Source organism: Quercus suber, unplaced genomic scaffold (genome assembly GCF_002906115.3).
Source record: "Quercus suber isolate HL8 unplaced genomic scaffold, Cork oak 2.0 scaffold_103, whole genome shotgun sequence".
NCBI classification, from domain to species: domain Eukaryota; kingdom Viridiplantae; phylum Streptophyta; class Magnoliopsida; order Fagales; family Fagaceae; genus Quercus; species Quercus suber.
The window spans coordinates 1,061,668-1,082,217 of record NW_027069568.1 but is presented as its reverse complement, the minus strand read 5'-3'; the positions used below and the strand labels follow the sequence as shown (position 1 = coordinate 1,082,217).

Sequence of the window (20,550 nt, the reverse complement as noted above, 5' to 3'; positions counted from 1 at the left end):
AATTTTTTTTTTTTTTTTTTTTTTTGGGTTTGGTTTGGTTTGAATGAAAGTTGGAGAGATCTATAAAAAAACAAAAAACAAAAATAAGGAGCGAATAAACACAGAGAGAGGGAAGAGTTACTTAGGAGATTGGAGGAGTTTGCGTGAAGATGAAATTCTGTAGCTTCTCTCTCTCTCTCGCTCTGTGTTTGTCTGTCGTTGGAGTCTCTCCACTCTTTCCTCCTTCACAAAGCTACCCAATTGGGAATGGAATTTGGAATTGGGAGTTTATTTATTCTAAAAAAAAAGGTAAATATATTCAATTAAATGTCAAAAAATTTTAAAATTTTGATAACGGGTGGGTGTGTTTAGTTAAGAGAGCAGTAAATTTGCATTTTTAGGAAGGGTGAAAAAACGAAATCAAAGTAATACCACCAAATTTTTTTGAGTAATTATATTTATAGCTACCATTTATTGTTCCCAAAACTTTTTAAGCATTGCCAACAATCTTGTAACTACCATTTATCGTTGGCATTTTTTTTTTTAAATTTTTAATTTTTTGTGTTTTCAAGGAGAGTCCGAATTTAGTAAAGATGAGTTGTAAAATTTATATTTTATACCATCTAATAACATCAAATGAATTCACAGTTAAGTTGAATTTTTAAATAAATGTTAGAATTAATGGTGTGTTGTTATGTATATTTTTTAATCTTTAATATAATGATGTGGCATGTTAGGATTGGATGGGTAAAACTTAAATTTTATACCATATCCTTATAGAATTTAATCTCTTTCAAAAGATATTTAGTGAGTTTCAATTAGTTCAATTAGTAAAATATTTTATAGTTAAATAAAATATTTGGAATTCAATCCCCAACTATATCAAAAAGGCCAAAACTGATTAATGTTTTGGTTTAATAATAAAGTTTCAACATTTAATGAGTTTCAGTTAGTTCAATTTTTTTTTTTTTGAGAATCTAGCTCAATTGGTTGAATTCCAAATAAATTGAATAAAAATAATTTAAACCAAAATAGTTTGCAAGAGTTCAGAAGATCTCAATTGTTGCATGTTCGACGACAAGAAAACAAACTAGCTCATATCTTGGCACAACACGCCAAAGGAATTGATAATTGTAACTTTAATAGAGGAAACTCCATCTTTTATTAAGTCCTTTGTGATTCAAAATGTTTTGTATCTCTTCTATTTTTAATAAAGTTAACAAATTTATTATAAAAAAACTAAAATAGTTTAACAAGATGTGTATGTATATATAATATATAATAATGACATAGAAAAATGTTGGGTTTTGAAGGCTTATATGAAAAAATTGGAAAACGATGATAAAAAAAATCAAAATCTTTCATTTTTTGAATAATAATAATATATTTGGGCTTTAAAAAACGTACATAATATTGTAAAAAAGAGTTAGCCAAAATTTTGAGAAATTATTATTTACATTGGGAGGACTGCTGATATGGTCCTCCCTGATCAATGAGATGATGTTATCTATGCAAATGTATATGTAAGCTTCTTAATTAACACAAAGAATAAAAAGTAAAAATTACTAGATGATGTCACATTTGCATAAATAATAGTAGTTTATTGGCTAGGAGGCCAGGGAAGACCACGTCAGTAGTATACTTGGTGGACCTAATAATTTCTCCAGAAATTCAAAGGATCAATTGAATTTGGTGGATAGAATTATTTATTAGGGATTTTGAGTTTGGAAAAAAAAAAATTCCATCCAATCCATTGACATTCCTATAATCCTACATGCTTCTCCTAACTTAGTTTACTATTGTTTTTCAAATAACCTAAAGCTTATTTGCTCAGAGGCACTACCTGAACTTGGATTCAAACTCTGTAACAATTTACTGTAGCAAGAAACAAGTCTTCATTAACAAATTTATTATTATTTTTAATATTAGTTTCATGTTGAGAGTAGATTTTTATTTTTAATGTGTGTGTGTTTTTCTTTCCAGATTTGATCTACTAATCCATTTGATTTTTTTATTTTATTTTATTTTATGAAAACATAATTTCATTATAATTTGATGGTGAAATGGATGCTAAAATTTAAAATAAACTATAAAAAAAAAAAAAAGAAGGTATTCATTTGGTGAGAGAGAGAGAAAAATAAAATAAAAAGAGAGAGAGCAGAAAGGTAGTCACTTGACATAATGGAAACATATACACTTTATGCAAAACAATGTATAAGACATGATGTGTGTATGCATGTTTTACAACATATTACCAAATTTGTTATATATGTAGGCTAACAAATATCTGTCTCTGTGGAATTGGAACTTAGGAAAGACATACTTGTAATCTACCAATGGAATTTTTATTTTTTTGTAAGAGTAGAATGTTCTTTGTAGTTTTTTTTTTTGCATTGGTTATGATTTTTTTTTTTATACTGTTATATATATATATATATAAATAGAATGAATTTTCGATCTTATAAGTAAATTGTGTCTTAGCACTTACTACATAGTAAAGTGAACAAAGCTAGTAATGGATCTTGAATTCAATCCTTATCAGTAGTAGTAGGAACTAGGAAGATACAAAAATATGATTAAAGAAGATAAAATAAATAGTAATATGCCATTTTTTTTCCTGGTAGGTATCAAATTTTGTTTTCATAAATGAGAAACCATGTATTTATTATTATTCACGTAGTAATTATAAGACGAAGACATTGCTTGTACGATATGTGGAAACGTTGGCATGCTTTTAAAAGCAAGAGCTCATATATAGATGCCTTTTATGTGATCCCATTAGGCAGAGAATATACTTCCAACGTCCAAAACAAGCAAGATGTCTCTTCCAAGAGAGAATAGCCAATTAATAGGTTCCTTGTTCACTATTCTTATTCTTACCGGTTTTTTCAAGTCCACGAAAACAATCCTTCGAGGGAAAAGATTAGGACTTTAAAATTAGTCCATCCAAATAGAGTACTAAAAATTAAAAATTAATTTCTAAATTTTTTTAAATATAAATCAATTTCGAGTTCATCATTGAATTATATTAGATGTCTAAGTTTGGTTCAAATGATCTTAAATTTATTTACAAGATACTTGATTAATTTATTTTTTCACCATATATATATATATATTGTTTACTCTTTCACAATGTATACTAATACTTAATAATTAAATAAATTATAATTGAAATAAATTATTTGAGTTAAATGATTTGCATATATGAACTTAAAAAAATATCATATCTTTACTATATAAAAAAAATGAGATATTTATATTGTCAACAAATTACAAATATAATTTGATATGCTATGAATTTATTTGCAAACTTATAGAATTCAATCTCAAATTTATATAAGCATATATATTTTTATACATGTATATAGATAATAAAATGTTGTTTTTTTTTTTTTTTTTTTTTTTTTTTAAATTTATTTAGTTAGGATGGTGCATCCACGTTTTTGTCATTTTGGTGGTGGTGTTGTTGTTCTTTTTTGGCAGTTATCATTTTTATTTAATCCTAAAATGTAGTTTTTCAATCCTATAATTTAGCCACTTACTACACATATATAAAAGTGTTTTAATCCTAAATTTTAGCTATGTACTACACATCCATAACAAAAAGATAAAAAGAGCTTAAATTAAAATTTTAGCAACTATCTACATTTTTTTCTTTTATTGTAAAAGGCTCAAATTTTTGTTGTTTTATTTATTTATTTGTTAAAGGAAAGGCTGCAAGATGCTACATCCACATTTTTTTTTTTTAATTTTAAAAATTTTTGGTGTTGTTATTGTTGTTGTTGTTTTTGGCAGTTATCTTTTTTTGTTTGATACTAAAATGTAGTTTTTTAATCCTATAAATTAGCCACTTACTACACATCAATAAAAGAAGTAAATAAAAGCTTAAATTTAAAATTTTTCAACTACCTTTTTTTTCTCTCTTTCTTCTTCTTTTTTTTATTTTTATTTTTTATTTTTTTTTATAAAAGGCTAATAGTTTAATTCAAAAAATTAGTTTTTTAATCCTAAAAGTTAGCCACTTACTACACATCCATAACAAAAGTTAATAAGACCTTAAATTTAAAATTTATCAACTATCTTTAAAACTGAGAAAAAGTTATGTAACATTTTTAATGGAGTAGTAAATTAATAATTATATATAAAAAAAATGTAAATTGAAATTCACATAGAATTATACAAATGATAAATATAGTTTTTGTTACAAAAGAAATTTTTTTACAACAATTTCTTAGATAAAATAGTTAGGGTTAAATTTAAAGATATGGATGGAGAAGTTATAGTAGTGGTTTTATAGTAGGAGTCTTTTTTTTTCCCCCAAAATAAAGAAGAGATTTGAAAAAAAAAAAAACGTGAGAATTTTTTTTAGAGAAGAAAATGTGAGTAAGGAAAGTGATTTTTTTTTTTTAAAAAAAGATTAAAAAAACCAAAAAAAAAAAAAAAAAACCAATTACATTTTTAATTTTATGAAACAAAATGAAATGTAATGTAAATTTTATGAAACAAAAGAAAATGTAATGTAAATAAAATGTAACATAAACAAAAGAAACCAATTAAGTAGCATAATCTCCTCAAAAATAAAATGTAACATAAATTCCTGTAAAAAAAAAAAAAAAAAAAAAAACCAAACCAAGTAGCATAATCCCCTCATAAAAAGAAAATGAAAAAAAGTAGCATATATTCTGAATTAAAAAAAAAAAAAAAAAAAAACCCCCAAAAAAGGGTTCGTGTTTGATTGCATGCCAAAACAAAAAGAAATAGCCTCACCAATATTCTTTCTCAAGTAGCCAGTTTAAGCTTAAACTCTCATTTTTTAAATTTCTAAATTAGCCACAGGTAATAAGCAACTGTCAAACACCCTTGAATCCCTATTCACATTAACCTAAAAATAAGTACTCCTCAAACTATGAATACGTGGCAATCATGGCAGGTAAAAACTCAAAAAAAGTCCATGATAAACAAAAGAAAAGAAAAGAAAGAAGAACTTGCAAAAGATAAAACTTGAAAAGCCGTTGGAGTCTTTGACTTAAATTGTTTAGAAACCAAATCTGAAAATAGAAGAAGAATTTGAAGAAGAATGAGAGAAACTAGTAAAGTGTACGTGAGTTTGTGGGTCTTAAAGTATAAGAGTTTTAATTTACATATTTATTCCCGTTAGTTGAAAACTTATAAGTGAGTATGATGAGGGTATTTTAGGCTTTAAAATTGAGGAATTCAAACAGGGAAAACCCCTTCAATAGGAGTATAGATATATCGTAAGATTCGTCAATATTTCTCTCTCTCATCTACTTAGGGTTTATTTGAGATTCGTTTATTTTGCTGAAATTGAAAACATTTTGTTAAAAGTACTATAAATAAAAGTAAAAGTTAATTGAAATAGTATAGTTTGACCCATTAATAGTACCAAAAAGTGTAGTGGGGCCATGAATAGTACCAAAAATAAGCTGAATAGTAAAATAAGATGACTTTTTAATTTTTGCCAAACATTGTTTTATTATTCAGCTAATTTTTGGTACTATTCATAGGTCCCACTACACTTTTTGGTATTATTCATGGATCCCATTGTAATATTTACATTTATCTACAGTATTTTCAGCAAAAAGTTTTCAGTTTCAGCAAAATAAGCGGATCTCAAACAGATCTTAAGTGTTTGTTTGGCATAATTAATTTTGCCAACTTATTTTACTATTCAGTTTATTATTGCTATTATTTATGGGTTTCACTGCACTTTTTGGTACTACTTATGAGTATCACTATACTATTTTAGCTAACTTTTACAGTATTTTCAACAAAAAAATGTTCAGTTTTACCAAAATAAGTGGATCCAAAATAAACCCTAAACTTGTTAAAAGTGACGCAACACGCGTTTGGTTCACTTGATGTAAATATTTCAACCGCTCATCAAAGGGAGGTAATTTGCAGAATAGTATGAGTTTTCCACACTATGTAGTTAGTTAGCAAGATTTGAAAAGAAATGAGGAGAATAACATCTCGAGCCTATGAGGCTCAAGTTCGGAGGAAAAATCGTGCCTCAATAACTCGAGTTCTGATTGTTGACATGGAGACGTTTTTGCCACATAGAACTCGAGTCTTAAAGACTTAAGTTCTAGAGAAGAAGTGGAACGAAGATGACGATGAAGATGAAGAACTAGAAATGAAAGGGAAGAAGAAGTAGAATAGAGGAAGAAGAAGTAGAAGTAGAAGTACCAGATTTGAAAACCTCTCTGGAGAATGCAAATTCGACGAAGAAGAATCACGAGCTGAAGGAAAGAAGAACAGGGGAAGAAGAAGCAGCACAGGTGTTGGGAAAGTAAACGGTGGAATTCAAGTTTTAAAAACTCGAGTTTCACGTAGAATTTTTTCCACATTAGCTACCACTACTAGCAACTCTAGTTTTAAAAACTTGATTTTTTATCTTGGAACTCGAGTATTAGAAACTCAAAATGCTAGAGGATCGTTTGGTAATGTTATTCTAATAACATTGTTTAAATTTTTTTTGAAATATATCTAAGTGAAAAAGTGTGTAAAAATTCATGTAATATTATTTAAAAGCTGAAAGCAACGTTGATAAGCTCCTGATCCTGAACCAAACGGGGCTATGCTGAATATATATATTTTTTTGGATAAACTTTGCTGAATAGTTTTGTTGCTAGACAACTAACTCAAATATTATAAAAATGAAGCTAAATGCAAAAAAAATTCCTCATCATACGATATTTCCACATTTGGTCAATTGTTAATTGACTCTAGATTTGGAGATTGAATTAATCATCAGGTTAAGATTCCGTTGCAAAAAGAAAGAAATCATCGAATCGAATGGCGAAGGAAGAAGGTGAAAATGGTTTTTCAGAGCGGAAGAGGCTGAAGAGAGTGGCATTGGCGAAGGACATCATAGTGTCAGATAGTCGAGCGAAGGTGGAAGCGGCGTTGAGGCTGAGGCCTTCGAATGTCGTAATCAAACACCATGGCAAGGACATTCTCAAGAAGTCTCAGCGGAAGAACAAATTCCTCTTCTCCTTCCCAGGACTACTCGCCCCTCTTCCTGCTCAAGGAGGCAAGATCGGTGAGCTCAAGGATTTGGCCACCAAAAACCCCATTCTCTACCTCCATTTCCCCAAGGTTTTTATTTATTTTGATATTCATTCCCAATTCCCAATTCCCAATTTTATTTTTTACAATCAGCCAGCCAATTGTTACTTTCAGGGCCGATTGAAATTGTTTGGGACTATTTTATATCCCAACAACAGATATCTGACGTTACAATTCCCTAGAGGTGGCAAGAGTGTCACCTGTGACGACTACTTCGATAATATGGTTAGTCTTTTCTTTCTAAACATTCTCTCACTCGCTTAATTAAGCTTTTTTTTTTTTTTTTTGGGACAATTCGTAATATTTATCATACTATCATAGAATAATTGAAAGAGGGAATGTTAGATTCAGCTATAAAATTATTCATCATTTTCTAATAGAGAATAGATTAAGCTTTTTAGATAATGGGTAATCTATCTGATTCACACTCAAACCACTACACCACAGATTGTATTTTCTGAAGCATGGTGGATTGGGACAGAAGATGAGAACCCCGAAGAAGCTTGCCTCGATTTTCCTAATGATCTTAATGAGGTTTGGTTCTCTTTGAATTTTTGTGTGATGTGAATTTATAGTTCCTTTGATGATCCACATCTTAAATCTCCATTTTTTCAGGGACAACCCATTGAATATGACTTCAAAGGTGGAGCAGGTTCCACATCTTTGATTAATAAGCCTGCCGGAATGACATACGTAGAACAACAGTCTCCTAAATCTGAAGAGCTTGAAGTTGATTTATCTGACTCTGAGAAAAATTTAAAGGATTTGATCCAAGCAACACCAGTTCGACATTCACAGAGAACCGCTGGGAAAACATTCAAGTACTAGCCTTGCCATCTTATTTTGCCTTATATATCTTCTTTTTGTTAAATATAATTGATATTCATTTTTAATCCTCACAAAAGATGTTGAATGTTGATTATGTTGTCCCTTTGCTTGCTCGAATAGTAAAACGATTAGAAGGGGTTGGGGTAGTCTTAGATATTAGAATGTTGTTGTATATAATATTAATAGATGATGTATATTGCACATGAAGGAGGTGCTAGAAATTCTTAGTTCCCAGCCCTCTTATTATTCATTTCTTATACAGGAATGTGGTTACAATAGGACAAGGAATATTCTTAAAGGAGACAGATGGTAGGGACACATCGTCACTGGAATCTTCTAAACCCTTCTAGTAGAATACCACCTATACAACCCAAGAGTACAACCCATAATATCATCATTCTATTTATTTTAACACTCCCCCTCAAGCGGGAGCATATGTGTCATATAAGACCAACTTGAAACATATAGACCCAAAACACTACATAATGCCTTGGTAAAGATATTGGCAAGTTGGTCTTCAGACTTCACAAATGGTGTAGTGACATCTTCACTTAGAATCTTGTCTCGGACAAAGTGGTAATCTGTGCTAGGTCGTATTTAACTAAATGAACTAAGCTTGAGCTCAAATTTGAAGCTTTTTTGTTGTATTAAAGTGTAAATGAATTAGTTAATAAAATTTAAGTATAAATTTTGGTGGCTAATGTGCACCAGAAAGCTAGACACACAAGTTTCTTAAAAAAATGGTGTTAATTTACTTAATAATTTAACAGAGCTTGTTTGGGAAATTAACAAACCGTGCTAGAACATAAATATTGAGCTTGGCCTTCAGTTCAAGTTTGGTTTGAGCTTAGTAGCAAAGTAAATATGAACCAAGTTTGAACTCCTTTAGTTCAGCTCAGCTCGGCTCGGCTAGGCTCATTACAGCTCCATGATAAGGCTTGTTGACCATATGGAAACCACCAAAACTGAAATATGAGATCCTTCTTCCGATGCTTTTGAGCCAATTGTTTGAAAATTTTCATTGATTAAGCTTTGATGTTCTATCTAGTTAAGTTAATCATTTCCTTTAAAAATTACAATTTCCCATTTATCTATAGCCTTTTTATTGTTCAGTTTTGCAGATGCTTTTGCTGGGGATGAATCTGTTGAGAGTGATGCTGATGTATCAGAAGGGGAAGGAAAAAAAGTTGAGGAAGTTGATTCTTCAATCACAAAATATACTAGTGGAAATATCCTGACTATATCATCTTCATTAGTAAATGTTTGTAAAGGCACTTCTTTTTTAAACATCTCTGCATGCCAGCCAAACTGGAAGTCTGGAACATTAGAACTTTATTCTTCTTAGCATTTTCATGAACTTATTTTGTTTATTCTGTAAAAGTACATCTATACGTCAAAAAGGTTGATACTTTAAAAAGCTTTACATTCCATTTTAGGATATAAGCTGAGCCAAACTTTCCTTTCACGGGCAATATGTTGATTCCCTTAATTTGCAAGTACAGACTGATAATCTCTGCTCTGTAAACCTTGACATTGACAATAAGGGTGCTGTAGAAAGGGGTCAATTTCCTGAACAGAATAAGCGGTCTGCTATGTCAGTGTCTAAGTCGAAGAGACTGTCTCATAATGCCACTACAGCAACTACATCTAAGGACGGGTCTGGCAGTAATCATGGTTCACTTGTTCAGGCTACTATATCCACACTGTTTAAGAAAGTAGAGGAGGTAAGATCTTATGACTTTAATTTGGTAATTGAGAGTGCATGATTTTTTTCCTTTTCCTTTTTATTATTTTCATTCTGGTAGAATAAAAAAACTTTGTTGAGATGCTGGTTTTTCCAATTCCTCACTGCACCTTTGCATTTCTGAAGGGTCCACTATCAATTTGACTATCATGTGCATACATTGAATAGTATGCCAGTACCCAGGACTGTATGCTCCATTAGAGAGTATGTGTTCAAGCTGGACCTATATGACTGTATGCTCCAGCTTGAGGAGGAGTGTCAAAGATATTGGGTTGATGTTCATGTAATGGCCCAAGAGGCCCAATATATTGTAAGCCCTTGTAGGGCTAACCTTAGCTCTTATATATACCCTGCTTAGGGTTCAATGTAACAATGAGCTTTATATAGAAAATATGTATCTGCTAAGGGCTTTCCCCCGTGGATGTAGGCCATTAGGACGAAACATGTAACCCATGTATTATTTTCTCTTTTTCTACTTCCACTTCTCTATATTATTTTATTCTCGCCTTTAAAATCTCTCTTTCCAGATTGTCCACATGATGCACAGAGGGTCAGCCCTCCAAATCTTTGAGACTCTGTTGGTGAAATCTTTCTTGCAAACACTTCAGCGTCTCAATCACAATCCTAAGCATCTCCCAAGATATCCCACACAAAACAAATATAGAAGACCAAATATCAGTAGCCACTGGACAATGAAGCAACAAGTGCTCAATTGATTCCTCACTCCTCTTACACATGCAATACCAATAAATAATCAGGAGACTTCATTTTGAATATTGTACACCGTTAGAATTTTCCTTAATGCTGCTGTTGAAGCAAAGAACACAAACTTTTTTCGTGGCACCTTTGTACCTCAAATACAACCAGGGAAAAGAAACACCTGTGTTACCCTGCAAGGCCTTGAGTTTTACATTCTTTCTAAGATGCCATCCTAAATAGGTCATCCCAAATAGGTTTTGATTTGAAGCGAGCTCCTAGAGGTAACCCTGTATGTTTCATTGGAAGGTGACACACTTTGCATCCTAGAATTCCAGTAAGACATTAATTTGGCCGGCCAAATTAATCTGTAATCTAGGCACAACTTTAAAGCAAAGAAGAATGCATCTTGGTCAAGGCCTGCTAGATGCGTGTGTAGCCTATTAATCTAGTAAGGGAGGGAGGGAAGGAATAGTGCTAAACGCATGTCAACTTTGACTAAAATCCTGCATGTTATTATTACTTTCTCAGATTTATACATAATGTCTTATTGGAGAAATATGATTCAAACTATACTGCCAAGTAAATTATAGCTAACTGGTATTCTGAATTACAGTTTTCTTATAAAGCTTTTCCATTTTCAGAAAGCACCAAGAAATCCAAGGAAATCTCCATCTTCAAAAGGTTTTTAATTTTCTCTAATTCTTTTTTATAATGGGACTATTGGGATTAGAAAATTCAGAACAAGAACTATTGATGTCTCCAGTTTCCGGCCAGAAGTTGCAGCATCCTAATTCAAAAAGGAAGAATAATGAGGTAGAGGTTTTGCCTTTAATTCCCCTCGCCCCCTCTCTCTTGAATTTCAAGTACAGCAATCTCTCTTCCTAGCAATGACTACTTTATGTGGGACTGTTGTGGGATTTATGTTTGTGTGCAAGCTGACATGGCATAAAAATCTTGTTCTTGCAGGATGAAGGACCTAGGAAAAAGGAAAAAGTTATCAAGGAAAAAGATATTGGTAAGTTTCTCTCTCTTGTTGGGAATATACACGAAATATTTGGATTTGTGAGATGCAAAAATTGAGAAAATATGTGTCAAAGAAAAAACAATCACACAAGACAATATTTACGTGATTTGGCAATTTGCTTACGTCTACGGAGTTGCAATAATTTTACTATTTTTAGGGAAAAATACAAGATGTGGCAATATAGTTTTTTCTCTCAAAACAACTCACCCAACCTTAATCTAAAAACAACGGTATTTCACTCTTGCACACATGATTCACAATTGGTTAAACATGGGCCAAAATTTTTTCCGACTAAGCCTGAAAAAATTCTATGTAGCATGGATATGAATACGATATGTAGTACGACATGATACATAGCATGGTGACATGACATTTCTTGAAAAACTAGGATACGATACGTTGAGGGAAAGACAATTATTTAATAAATATTTATTTTTAGGTATTTATATTTTATATTTGGAATAAGTTATGTTTATTTAGGATTTAAAAACAATGTAACAACAATGAAATGTTTGGAAATATATATAAAATTAATTTAATGACAATAAAATTTTATTTAAAGTACGAACAAAAGAGTTCAAATAAACTAGACACCCATAAAAAAGAGCTCAAATAAACAACATTCAACATCAAAATAGAAGAATTGAATTAAAAAATGTTTTTTTCTTCTTGAGTGTGTACTTGACACGTTTGTGTTTGTGACGGATACGTGTCCAACTAGTACATTTTGGCAATTTTTTCGTGTCCGTGCTTCCCAGGAAAAAATCTCATTAAAAAATTGTAGCACTTTTATATCAGGTTGGGTCATAATTTGAATCAAACACAACTAGCTCCACATAGCCCAACAAATCTCCAACTTGGAGACTAGTTCAATCACCAGCATCAGCTGTATACCTCCAAACACAATTCCTCATCACTACAACTCATCCTCTTGTCATCAAGCTAGAAGACCAATTGAAGCTGTGTGCAGCTTTAGCTTCTCAATGGTGACACCTTTAGTCAACATATCTACTAGATTTTTAGATCCACAAACCTTCTCAAGTATCAGCAGTTCATTTTCAACAAGATAATGGGTAAAGTGGTATCTCATTTGTATATGCTTCGACTTCAAATGAAAAGCCAAATTTTTGGCAAGAAAAATTGCACTCTAACTATCATGGTGTAGAATGCCCATCATCTGCTTCTTACCCAATTAATCCAAGAAGCTATGTAGTCAAATCATTTTCTTTGTAGCTTTAGTTACTGTAACATACTCAGCTTCTGTAGTAGACATAACAACAATCTTTGGTAGATTTGAAGCCCAAGATATAGTTGTACCACCCAGAGTAAATACAATCCCAGTAGTACTCTTTCTGTTGTCAATATCACCTATTAAATCAACGTCCACAAACCTTGCAGTTTCAAACTTGCACATGTGAAGCAAAGACATGTATCTAATGAACCTCATAGATATCTTAGAATTCACTTGACTACCTTCCAATGTTGCTTTCCTAGCCTACTCATGTACCTAGTCACAACTCCCATTGCATGTGCAACGTTTGGCCTTGTACACACCATAACATACGTTAGGCTACCAATAGTCGAGGCATAGGGTACCTTCTCAATGGTCCCTTTCCTTCTTTGTCTTTAGTAACTGTTCTTTACTTATTCGTGTTAAACTTGCTAGAAAACCTTCTTCACACACTCTGTCTATGAAAGTTTCAGCATATCATTAGTCTTGTTTCTAGTGATTCTCATACCAAGGATTTGTTTTGCAACTCCCAAATCTTTCATTGCAAAATGTTTTGACAACTGCTTCAGTGCTTTTTCAGATTATTAATCTCCTCAGTGCTCCACAATAAGCATCCACATACTGCAGTAAAATGATATAAGAGTTGTCAAAGAACTTAATATAGCAACAATGATTAGCTTCACATCTCTTGAACCCAGTTCTACACATAAAAATGTCAAATTTCTTTTACCATTGTCTTGGAGCTTGTTTTGATCCATACGAACTCTTTTTCGGTTTGCAAACTAGACCCTCCTGTCCCTGAACAGTGAACCCTTGTGGCTGACACATGTAAATATCTTCCTCCAAATTATCGTGAAGGAATGCTGTCTTTAGTTCACATCTAATTGCTCAAGATGTAGATTCTCTGCAGTCACCATTCCCAGTATTAGTCTAATTGCTGACATCTTCACAATTGAAGAAAATATTTTTGAGTAGTCAATACCTTTCTTCTGTTGAAAACCTTTGACAACTAATCTGGCCTTGCAGCACTTGCTTCCATCATGCTCATTCTTTATTTTTATAACCACTTATTATGCAAAGACTTCTTTCCTGTTGTCAGTTTAGTCAATTTCCATGTCTGATTTTCCAACAAGGAATCCATCTCATTCTTCATGGCTAACTCTCTCATGCTTGAATTTTCATCTTGCAAGGATTTATCATAACACTACCTAGGATTATACAATAAACATTATCAGGCCTCTCTCTTACAGATTCTGTGGTCTTTCAAAAAATTACATTTCTATATATGTTTATCAATGCTTCATTGCGAAGCTTCCTATGCATGATTTGTGTCATTACGAGATGTGCATATAAGTCAACTTTGGCAAGCTAATGAATTGGTGTTTCTAAATTTGCAGGAGGAAGTATCATGGGAAAGAGAAAGGAAGTTGAGGTATTATTGTTTTAGTTTTGGTTCAAATTTATGCTTTGCGTATTTCTGTTTTGTTACTATCTTGTTAAACTAGGAGGGTGGAAGTTGGTTCCAGTCACATATTTAGTTGAGTCATATACAAATGAGGGTTGTAGCTTAGTGGTGAAGGCGCTGGCTTCCTAATTACTTGTCCCAAGTTCAAAACCCGTCTATCTTACTGTGTTATGTCATTTTAAGCCTTTATATGAAAATTCCCTAATGATGATTTCATCTCCCTCACCCTTCTTCAGCAAACCCCCCCTTCACCTCACCCAAAAAAAGAGAAAAATTTTTATTTTTATATATATATATATATATACAAAAGTCTCTCTCACTCCCCTAACCCCTCTTCTTTCCCTCATCCCCTTCTTCAGCAACTCCTACAACTTCCCCCCATGGTTGAGATGTATCTCCCCTAGAAGTGCAAGACATAGTGTCAATCCAATACTTTTTAGATGCACTTATCCCAAATGGTTTAGTGAATTTGAATCCAAATGCTTAATTGATGGTTTATTTTTTCTTCCCTCTTTTGAATAATTATGGGTTTGTTATGCTTTTGTGGGTTATTTTTTATTTTTTTATTTTATTTTATAAATAACGAAATATCATTAATAAAAAAGACCCAGGTACACTGGGAGTGTACATGGATAGGAGTACATCAAGATCATAAATTACAATGATTAGGCATAACAAAAAGATTAGAACATGAAAAAGAACAAAAAACAGAACACCAATCAAACAAAGAGTGGAGGAGGAGAGATTTAATCTCAAGAATTGACTGTTCCATTCCCTCGAAGCATCTAATGTTCCTTTCCCGCCAAAGACACCATAATACATAACACCATAATACATAATGAGGGATGGCCCTACACAAGTCTATGTTGCGATGTCTACCAAATGAGCCCTGCCAAGATGCGAATAAATTTGCTACACTCTGAGGCATAACCCAGATCACACCAAAAAGGACCCAAACCATAGACCATAGCTCAAAAGCAAAGGGACAATGAAGAAGAAGATGGTTTACTGATTCCCCACATCTTTTACACATATAACACCAATCCATGACAAGGATACCCTTATTCCATAATCTATCAAGAGTCAATTATCTTGCCTAAGGTGACAGTCCATGAAAAAGAAAGCAACTCTAGGAGGGATCTTTGAGCGCCACATAGGTTTCTAAGGAAAAAGAGTGTTAGGGGTCGAAAAGAGGGATGTAGTATTCACTAACCTTAAAGCCCTTATTCTTTGTCGACTTCCAACAAAGTTTGTCATGCCCCTCACCAGTAAAAGTCATAGAATGAATAAGGTTCCAAAAAATATCAAATTGTTCCATCTCCCAATCTTAGGGCTCTCTATAGAATCAAAGATCCCAGTGAAGTCTCTGGTTAGGAAAAGACATGACATCCGCAAGATAGGAATCCTTGTTACAACTAAAGTTGTAGAGTTCCGGAAATGCCTCCTGAAGGGTACAATCCCCACACCACCAATGATGCCAAAATTTAATTCTATTACCATTGCCAACTTTGAGGATGATGGATTTAAAGAAAGCAAGCCATTGTTGTCTTATGGTTCTTCAAAGACTAACATCGTAAGTAGTTGTTACTTCTTTTGTACACCACCCTCCCTAAATATTCCCATACTTGATCTCAATAACCTGTCGCCAAAGTTGACTTGTCTTCATACTGTACCTCCACAACCATTTACTTAGTAGAGCTTGGTTGAATTCAGAGTTATTCATGATCTAGGATTTCATTTTGGAAATTCGGAATTTGATGTTTTGATAAGATAACAGGCTGTCAGAATAGCATCACTCCTATAGGCTTTAAGAATACTAATGAAATAAGAGTGCTCTTTTGACTTCCAACAAATGTCTCAATTTATGTTCCGCCATACCATTTTGTTGTGGGGTATGGGCACAAGAAGGCTAATGGTCATCAAGGAATTGAGTTAAAGCAATATGAAAATATTCACGAGCATTATTAAATCTAAAAACACAAATGAAAGCATCAAAATTGAGTCTATATTTACATGTAAAATGATATAAAAATTTAATACAATTCTAACCTTTCGTTCATAAGGTAAATGTAAGTGACTTGAGAGAAATCGTCAACAAACACGAAAAAATACCTAAACCCAAATATGAAGGGACTTTTATGGGATCCCAAATATCTGAATAAACTAGGTGAAAAGGACTGCTGACTCGACTCTCATGTCTAGACACAAAAGGCATCAATGGTGCTTACTTAATTGACATGCTTCACATTGTATGGACTCAATTTAATGACATGATGAGGCCAAAAAGTTCAAGCTCTAAAGAGAGGGATGGCCAAGATGTCAATGATGCCGAAAAGGTGAGATTGATGATTGAAGGGACACTAAATGAGGTGAATCATGAAAATCTTGATAGTAAAGATTGTTAGACTCATGTCTGCCACCAATCTTCCCTCCCTTTTGGAGATCTTCAAAAGTGCAATATGAGGTAAGAATATTGCAACACAATTAAGAGCTTTGGTAAGTTTGCTAATAGACACTAGACTAAGTGGAAGCCAAGGAACATATCATATAGCATTGAAGACAAGGAAAGAGTAGGGGTAAGATTAGAAGGTGTCTTTAGATCAGAGAGCAAACCTGGATTACTAGTCATATTATTAGTTGCTCTAGAATTAATGGCCTAGGGATCTTAAGTGACGGTGGGAGGATGTGTCTAAGAGTGAGTAATAGTAGGAGAGGATGTAGTAGATTGAGATCATAGAGACACAAGGCGACGATACCCTTCCTTAGGAATGGACACCACTTTGCCAGTTGAAATCAAGGTAGTCAATACCATATTGGTACTCGTTGTACCGGCAATTAGTATTGTACTGGCCACTAAACCGGTGCCAGTACTCCTCTAAAAAGTACCAAATGAAATTGTGGGTTGAATTGGTTGTACTAGAGATTTTTCGAGTGTTTTAGCCGCTATTGATGTTTTGGCTAGTACAATAAAAAATAATTAAAAATATCATTATAAAGAAAATGTTATAAAACATGATATTTAAGCTAATACATTGGGTTAATGTGCTTTGGTTAATATTTGAGCTCATAAAATTTGTATTTTGAATTATATGTTTATAAACACACACATGTAGTTGTAATCTTGAAACGGTACACTACTAATGACATATACCAAAACAAATCATTCCCCTGACCAAACCAAAATGGCCTTAGGTGCATAATTGACTCCCTTGGTCGAAAGGGTTGTGAAACATTCTCCTCTTTCTGGAAACTAATTTGATGTGCAATAGGTTTCCAACGAGGATCCCAACAAATGTCTACCATTTGATTCTCACTATGAAAATATGTACATTTACGAGGGCCATGCCCTTTACCATGACCTCCTCCCCTTTTCTCACAACCTCCATTATCTTGATCTCCATAGATGCCACAACAACCTCTACCATTCATAGAGGTGAAAAAGGCATATTTATCACTAGAGGGTAATGCAATAGTACTAGAATCAGATAACGGGGCTTAAGTCTACCAAAAGATTCACTCAAAGGGATGTCTTTACAACCCAAATTTGTGATTTCACAAGATCAAAGGCTGTAGGTAAGTTAGGGAGAGTGATTGACGTGCATACAATCTCTTTGTTTCTTCATCGTTTTAATATCAGAGGAGATGGATTGGTAAAGATCTGGGTTGCACAGGTGCAGCTAAATGGTAGTTGTACCCGTGTTAGACTCGTATGTGATGCAGGATGTGGTTGAACTGGGACATGGCGGGATACAGTCTCAGAGGAAAAAAGAAGAAGAAAAAGATGAAAACCTGAACCTCTCAGTGCTCTCATGCCGATCGATCTCCTCCCTCCTCCTCTTCTTCTTCTTCTCACACTGATCTCCTCCCTTGTCTTCTTCTTCTCAGGTGATCTCCTCCATCTTCTTCCTTTCACACGATCTCCTCCCTCTTCTTCCTCCTTTGATCTCTTCTTCTTCTTCTTCTTCCTTAGGCCAGATCCGTTTCTCTTAAGGATTTTCCTCTTGCCCTTTTCACCTGTTTTGTCCGTGGGTGTGTACTGTGTATGTTTATCTTTATTTTGCATTTATCTTCTCCACCAACCACATGTGCTTCTTTTCAAATTGGTCCTTTAGGAATTAAAACCCTATCAAGCTAAGTAATTATATTCTTTTACAATTCTTTTTTCATTATTTAGATAGACAATAGACACACACGCGCACATATACGGGTTTAAAATAATTTTTAACAATTACTTTAAAACGAATAATATATTTGTTATAAAACAAATTTTGTAAGCGTTGAAATTATACACACACACATGCATACACATACACACATATAATTAATCAATTAATTAATAAACGTATCCCTACTGCACCTGTGTCCTACTCTTTCAAAAATTGCTGTGTCGCCGCATTGCACCCACACCCGCACTTGCACCTATATTTGTGAAGGTGCTTCCTAGGTAAAGATTGAGTTCTTTACATATACTCTTAAATTATTTTTTCCTAGTGCCATTGTTTCTGCTTATACATTAATAATTTGCAGTTTGTTGTTTTATTGGACCATTAGGTGAACTTTGAGACCATGAAAATTTTCTCTTTTTAAGGCTTGGCTACCTTGAATTAGTCATAAATGAGGCCTGGCTACCTCGAATTAGCCATAGATTTTCTTAGTCTTTTTCAGTTTTTCTTAGTTTTCAGTTTGCATTCTACTTTCAGGTTTTCTAATGAAATTTTGGATTTTTTTTTTTTAATCAAATCAAAATCGTTTGAATTCTCTATGGAGGAGGGAAGGACATATTACTTGCATATTACAAAAGAGGCAGAGATTCAAGGGGTAAGTCTAGAGACACATCAAAGTACACACCCAAATCCACAATACACTTTAGTGTCACCTTGTGATTGGGGCACTTAAATTTTTGTTTTAGCAATAGTGGTCCCATGTGTAAGTAGTGAAATCCAATCATAAGTTCACATCTGAGTATGTTGTGAAATTGTGTGTGGGTTTAGGTGTGTCCGTAGGCAGACTCTAATGGAAAGCATATCAGGAGAACAAAAATTTAGGTTTGGATTACCATCTTTGGACTTCGTAGCACCAAGCAATGGAATAAACCACCGGCATTACTGTCCCACAAACAAACCACCAACAAGTCACTAACACCATCCAATCACATAACTCCAAGCATAAAGCATTATACCATTTGGCCATCAAGATAGCAAACATGAACCACCCAAGAAATGGATTGCAAATGCAGCAACCTGTACCACACTGCTACAAGCCTACAATTACATAACCGCAGAAACAAACAACATATTGAAGCTTGATATACACAAAAATACCAAATTAACACAAAACAGGCGGCTATGGTGGGTCACCAGCTATTGGCAGTGAATTCACAAGAGCTAAATTTCTGGCCTATACACAAAGATTTGGGTCTTTGGGTTGCAAAATACTGAGATACGGGCCAGTCGACTTGGTAACTGGGTTGTGACAGCACTGTTTGGTCTTTGACTTAGTAACTTAACTGGGTCATGACGACACCGTTTGGTCTCGGAATGGCTATAGGAACCTCATTGGAGTCACGTTGGGTACAAACAAGTGGTGGTACTCTCTTAATGGCAACAGAAGCCTCGTTGAAGTCTTGAAGGGGACCTTTTTCTTTTGGGAGTGACTGTGGTTGTTGGAGTTAGGGATTGCTATTACCATACCGCTGGCAATGAGTAATGCTGCATTGACGGTTGATGCTAGTGTTAATGGTAGTGGCAATGGGTGTTTGTGCTCTCATACCACGTTAGTCCTGAGAAGTGTGTTTAGGGTTAATTAATTTAACCTAACACATACTTAGGTTGCATTTGGTATTAGCTTAAAAAACCAGCTTTTTTTCTTATTTAGCTTATTTTTACTACTATTCATGGGTCTCATTGCACTTTTTGATACTATTCATGGGTTCCATTATACAATTTCACTACCTTTTAATTTTATTTATAGTACTTTCAACAAAAATTTTTTAGTTTCAGCTAAATAAGCTTTTTCCAAACGGATTCTTAGTATTTATACTAATAGATTTAGTATATTTTTACAAATTTACCTCGAACGTGTAAATACCGCTAGCAACAATACTTATATAAACTTGATATTTGATTGTATAAGTGTATATATAAGTTCATAAGTTATTAAAATATTATTTGTAATATATTAATAATATAAAGTGTTAGAATTATAGTTAAATAAGTAAATTCATAATTTCCTAATTGTTTAATCTTATGGGAGAATCATGGCTCATCAGCGTTCACTGTCAGCGATGCTCGATGGTGGAGATCGGAGCTCGCAAGTCAGATCGCAGTGGTGGAACCCATGAAGCGTGAAGCGGTGTGGTGGGAGCGGTGTTGATGGCATGTTGGCGTACGTGGATCTCGACGGCGTGATTCTAGTAGTGAATCGGCGGCTGATCATTGCCTTTCAAACTCTTCTGTTTTTGATCTAGTGGGTTGAAGTTGTGGACTGAAAAA

The 20,550-nt window shown here is 33.4% G+C and overlaps 2 protein-coding genes across 3 annotated transcripts in view; one reads left to right on the top strand and one right to left on the bottom strand.

The window, feature by feature from the left end:
• Nucleotides 1-266, bottom strand: part of LOC112037414 (vacuole membrane protein KMS1) — a gene marked incomplete in the record, with an annotated part of 6,002 nt that extends 5,736 nt beyond the window's left edge. Inside the window, 1 exon segment of the mRNA XM_065775026.1 lies at nt 141-266.
• Nucleotides 267-6,605: 6,339 nt separating this feature from the next.
• The window catches only part of LOC112002244 (DNA-binding protein RHL1), a 21,008-nt gene continuing 7,063 nt past the window's right edge, over nt 6,606-20,550 (top strand). Inside the window, exons 1-10 of one of the 2 annotated variants that reach the window (XM_065775024.1) lie at nt 6,607-7,098; nt 7,183-7,293; nt 7,516-7,602; nt 7,684-7,889; nt 9,010-9,126; nt 9,398-9,620; nt 10,981-11,020; nt 11,103-11,152; nt 11,306-11,354; nt 13,992-14,026. In XM_065775024.1, coding sequence (XP_065631096.1) covers nt 6,796-7,098; nt 7,183-7,293; nt 7,516-7,602; nt 7,684-7,889; nt 9,010-9,126; nt 9,398-9,620; nt 10,981-11,020; nt 11,103-11,152; nt 11,306-11,354; nt 13,992-14,026 — 1,221 coding nt within the window. In that variant the 5' untranslated portion in view covers nt 6,607-6,795. Of the gene's footprint in view, nt 7,099-7,182; nt 7,294-7,515; nt 7,603-7,683; nt 7,890-9,009; nt 9,127-9,397; nt 9,621-9,766; nt 10,091-10,980; nt 11,021-11,102; nt 11,153-11,305; nt 11,355-13,991; nt 14,027-20,550 lie in introns of those variants that run through there. The other variant, XM_065775025.1, reaches the window with a different exon arrangement.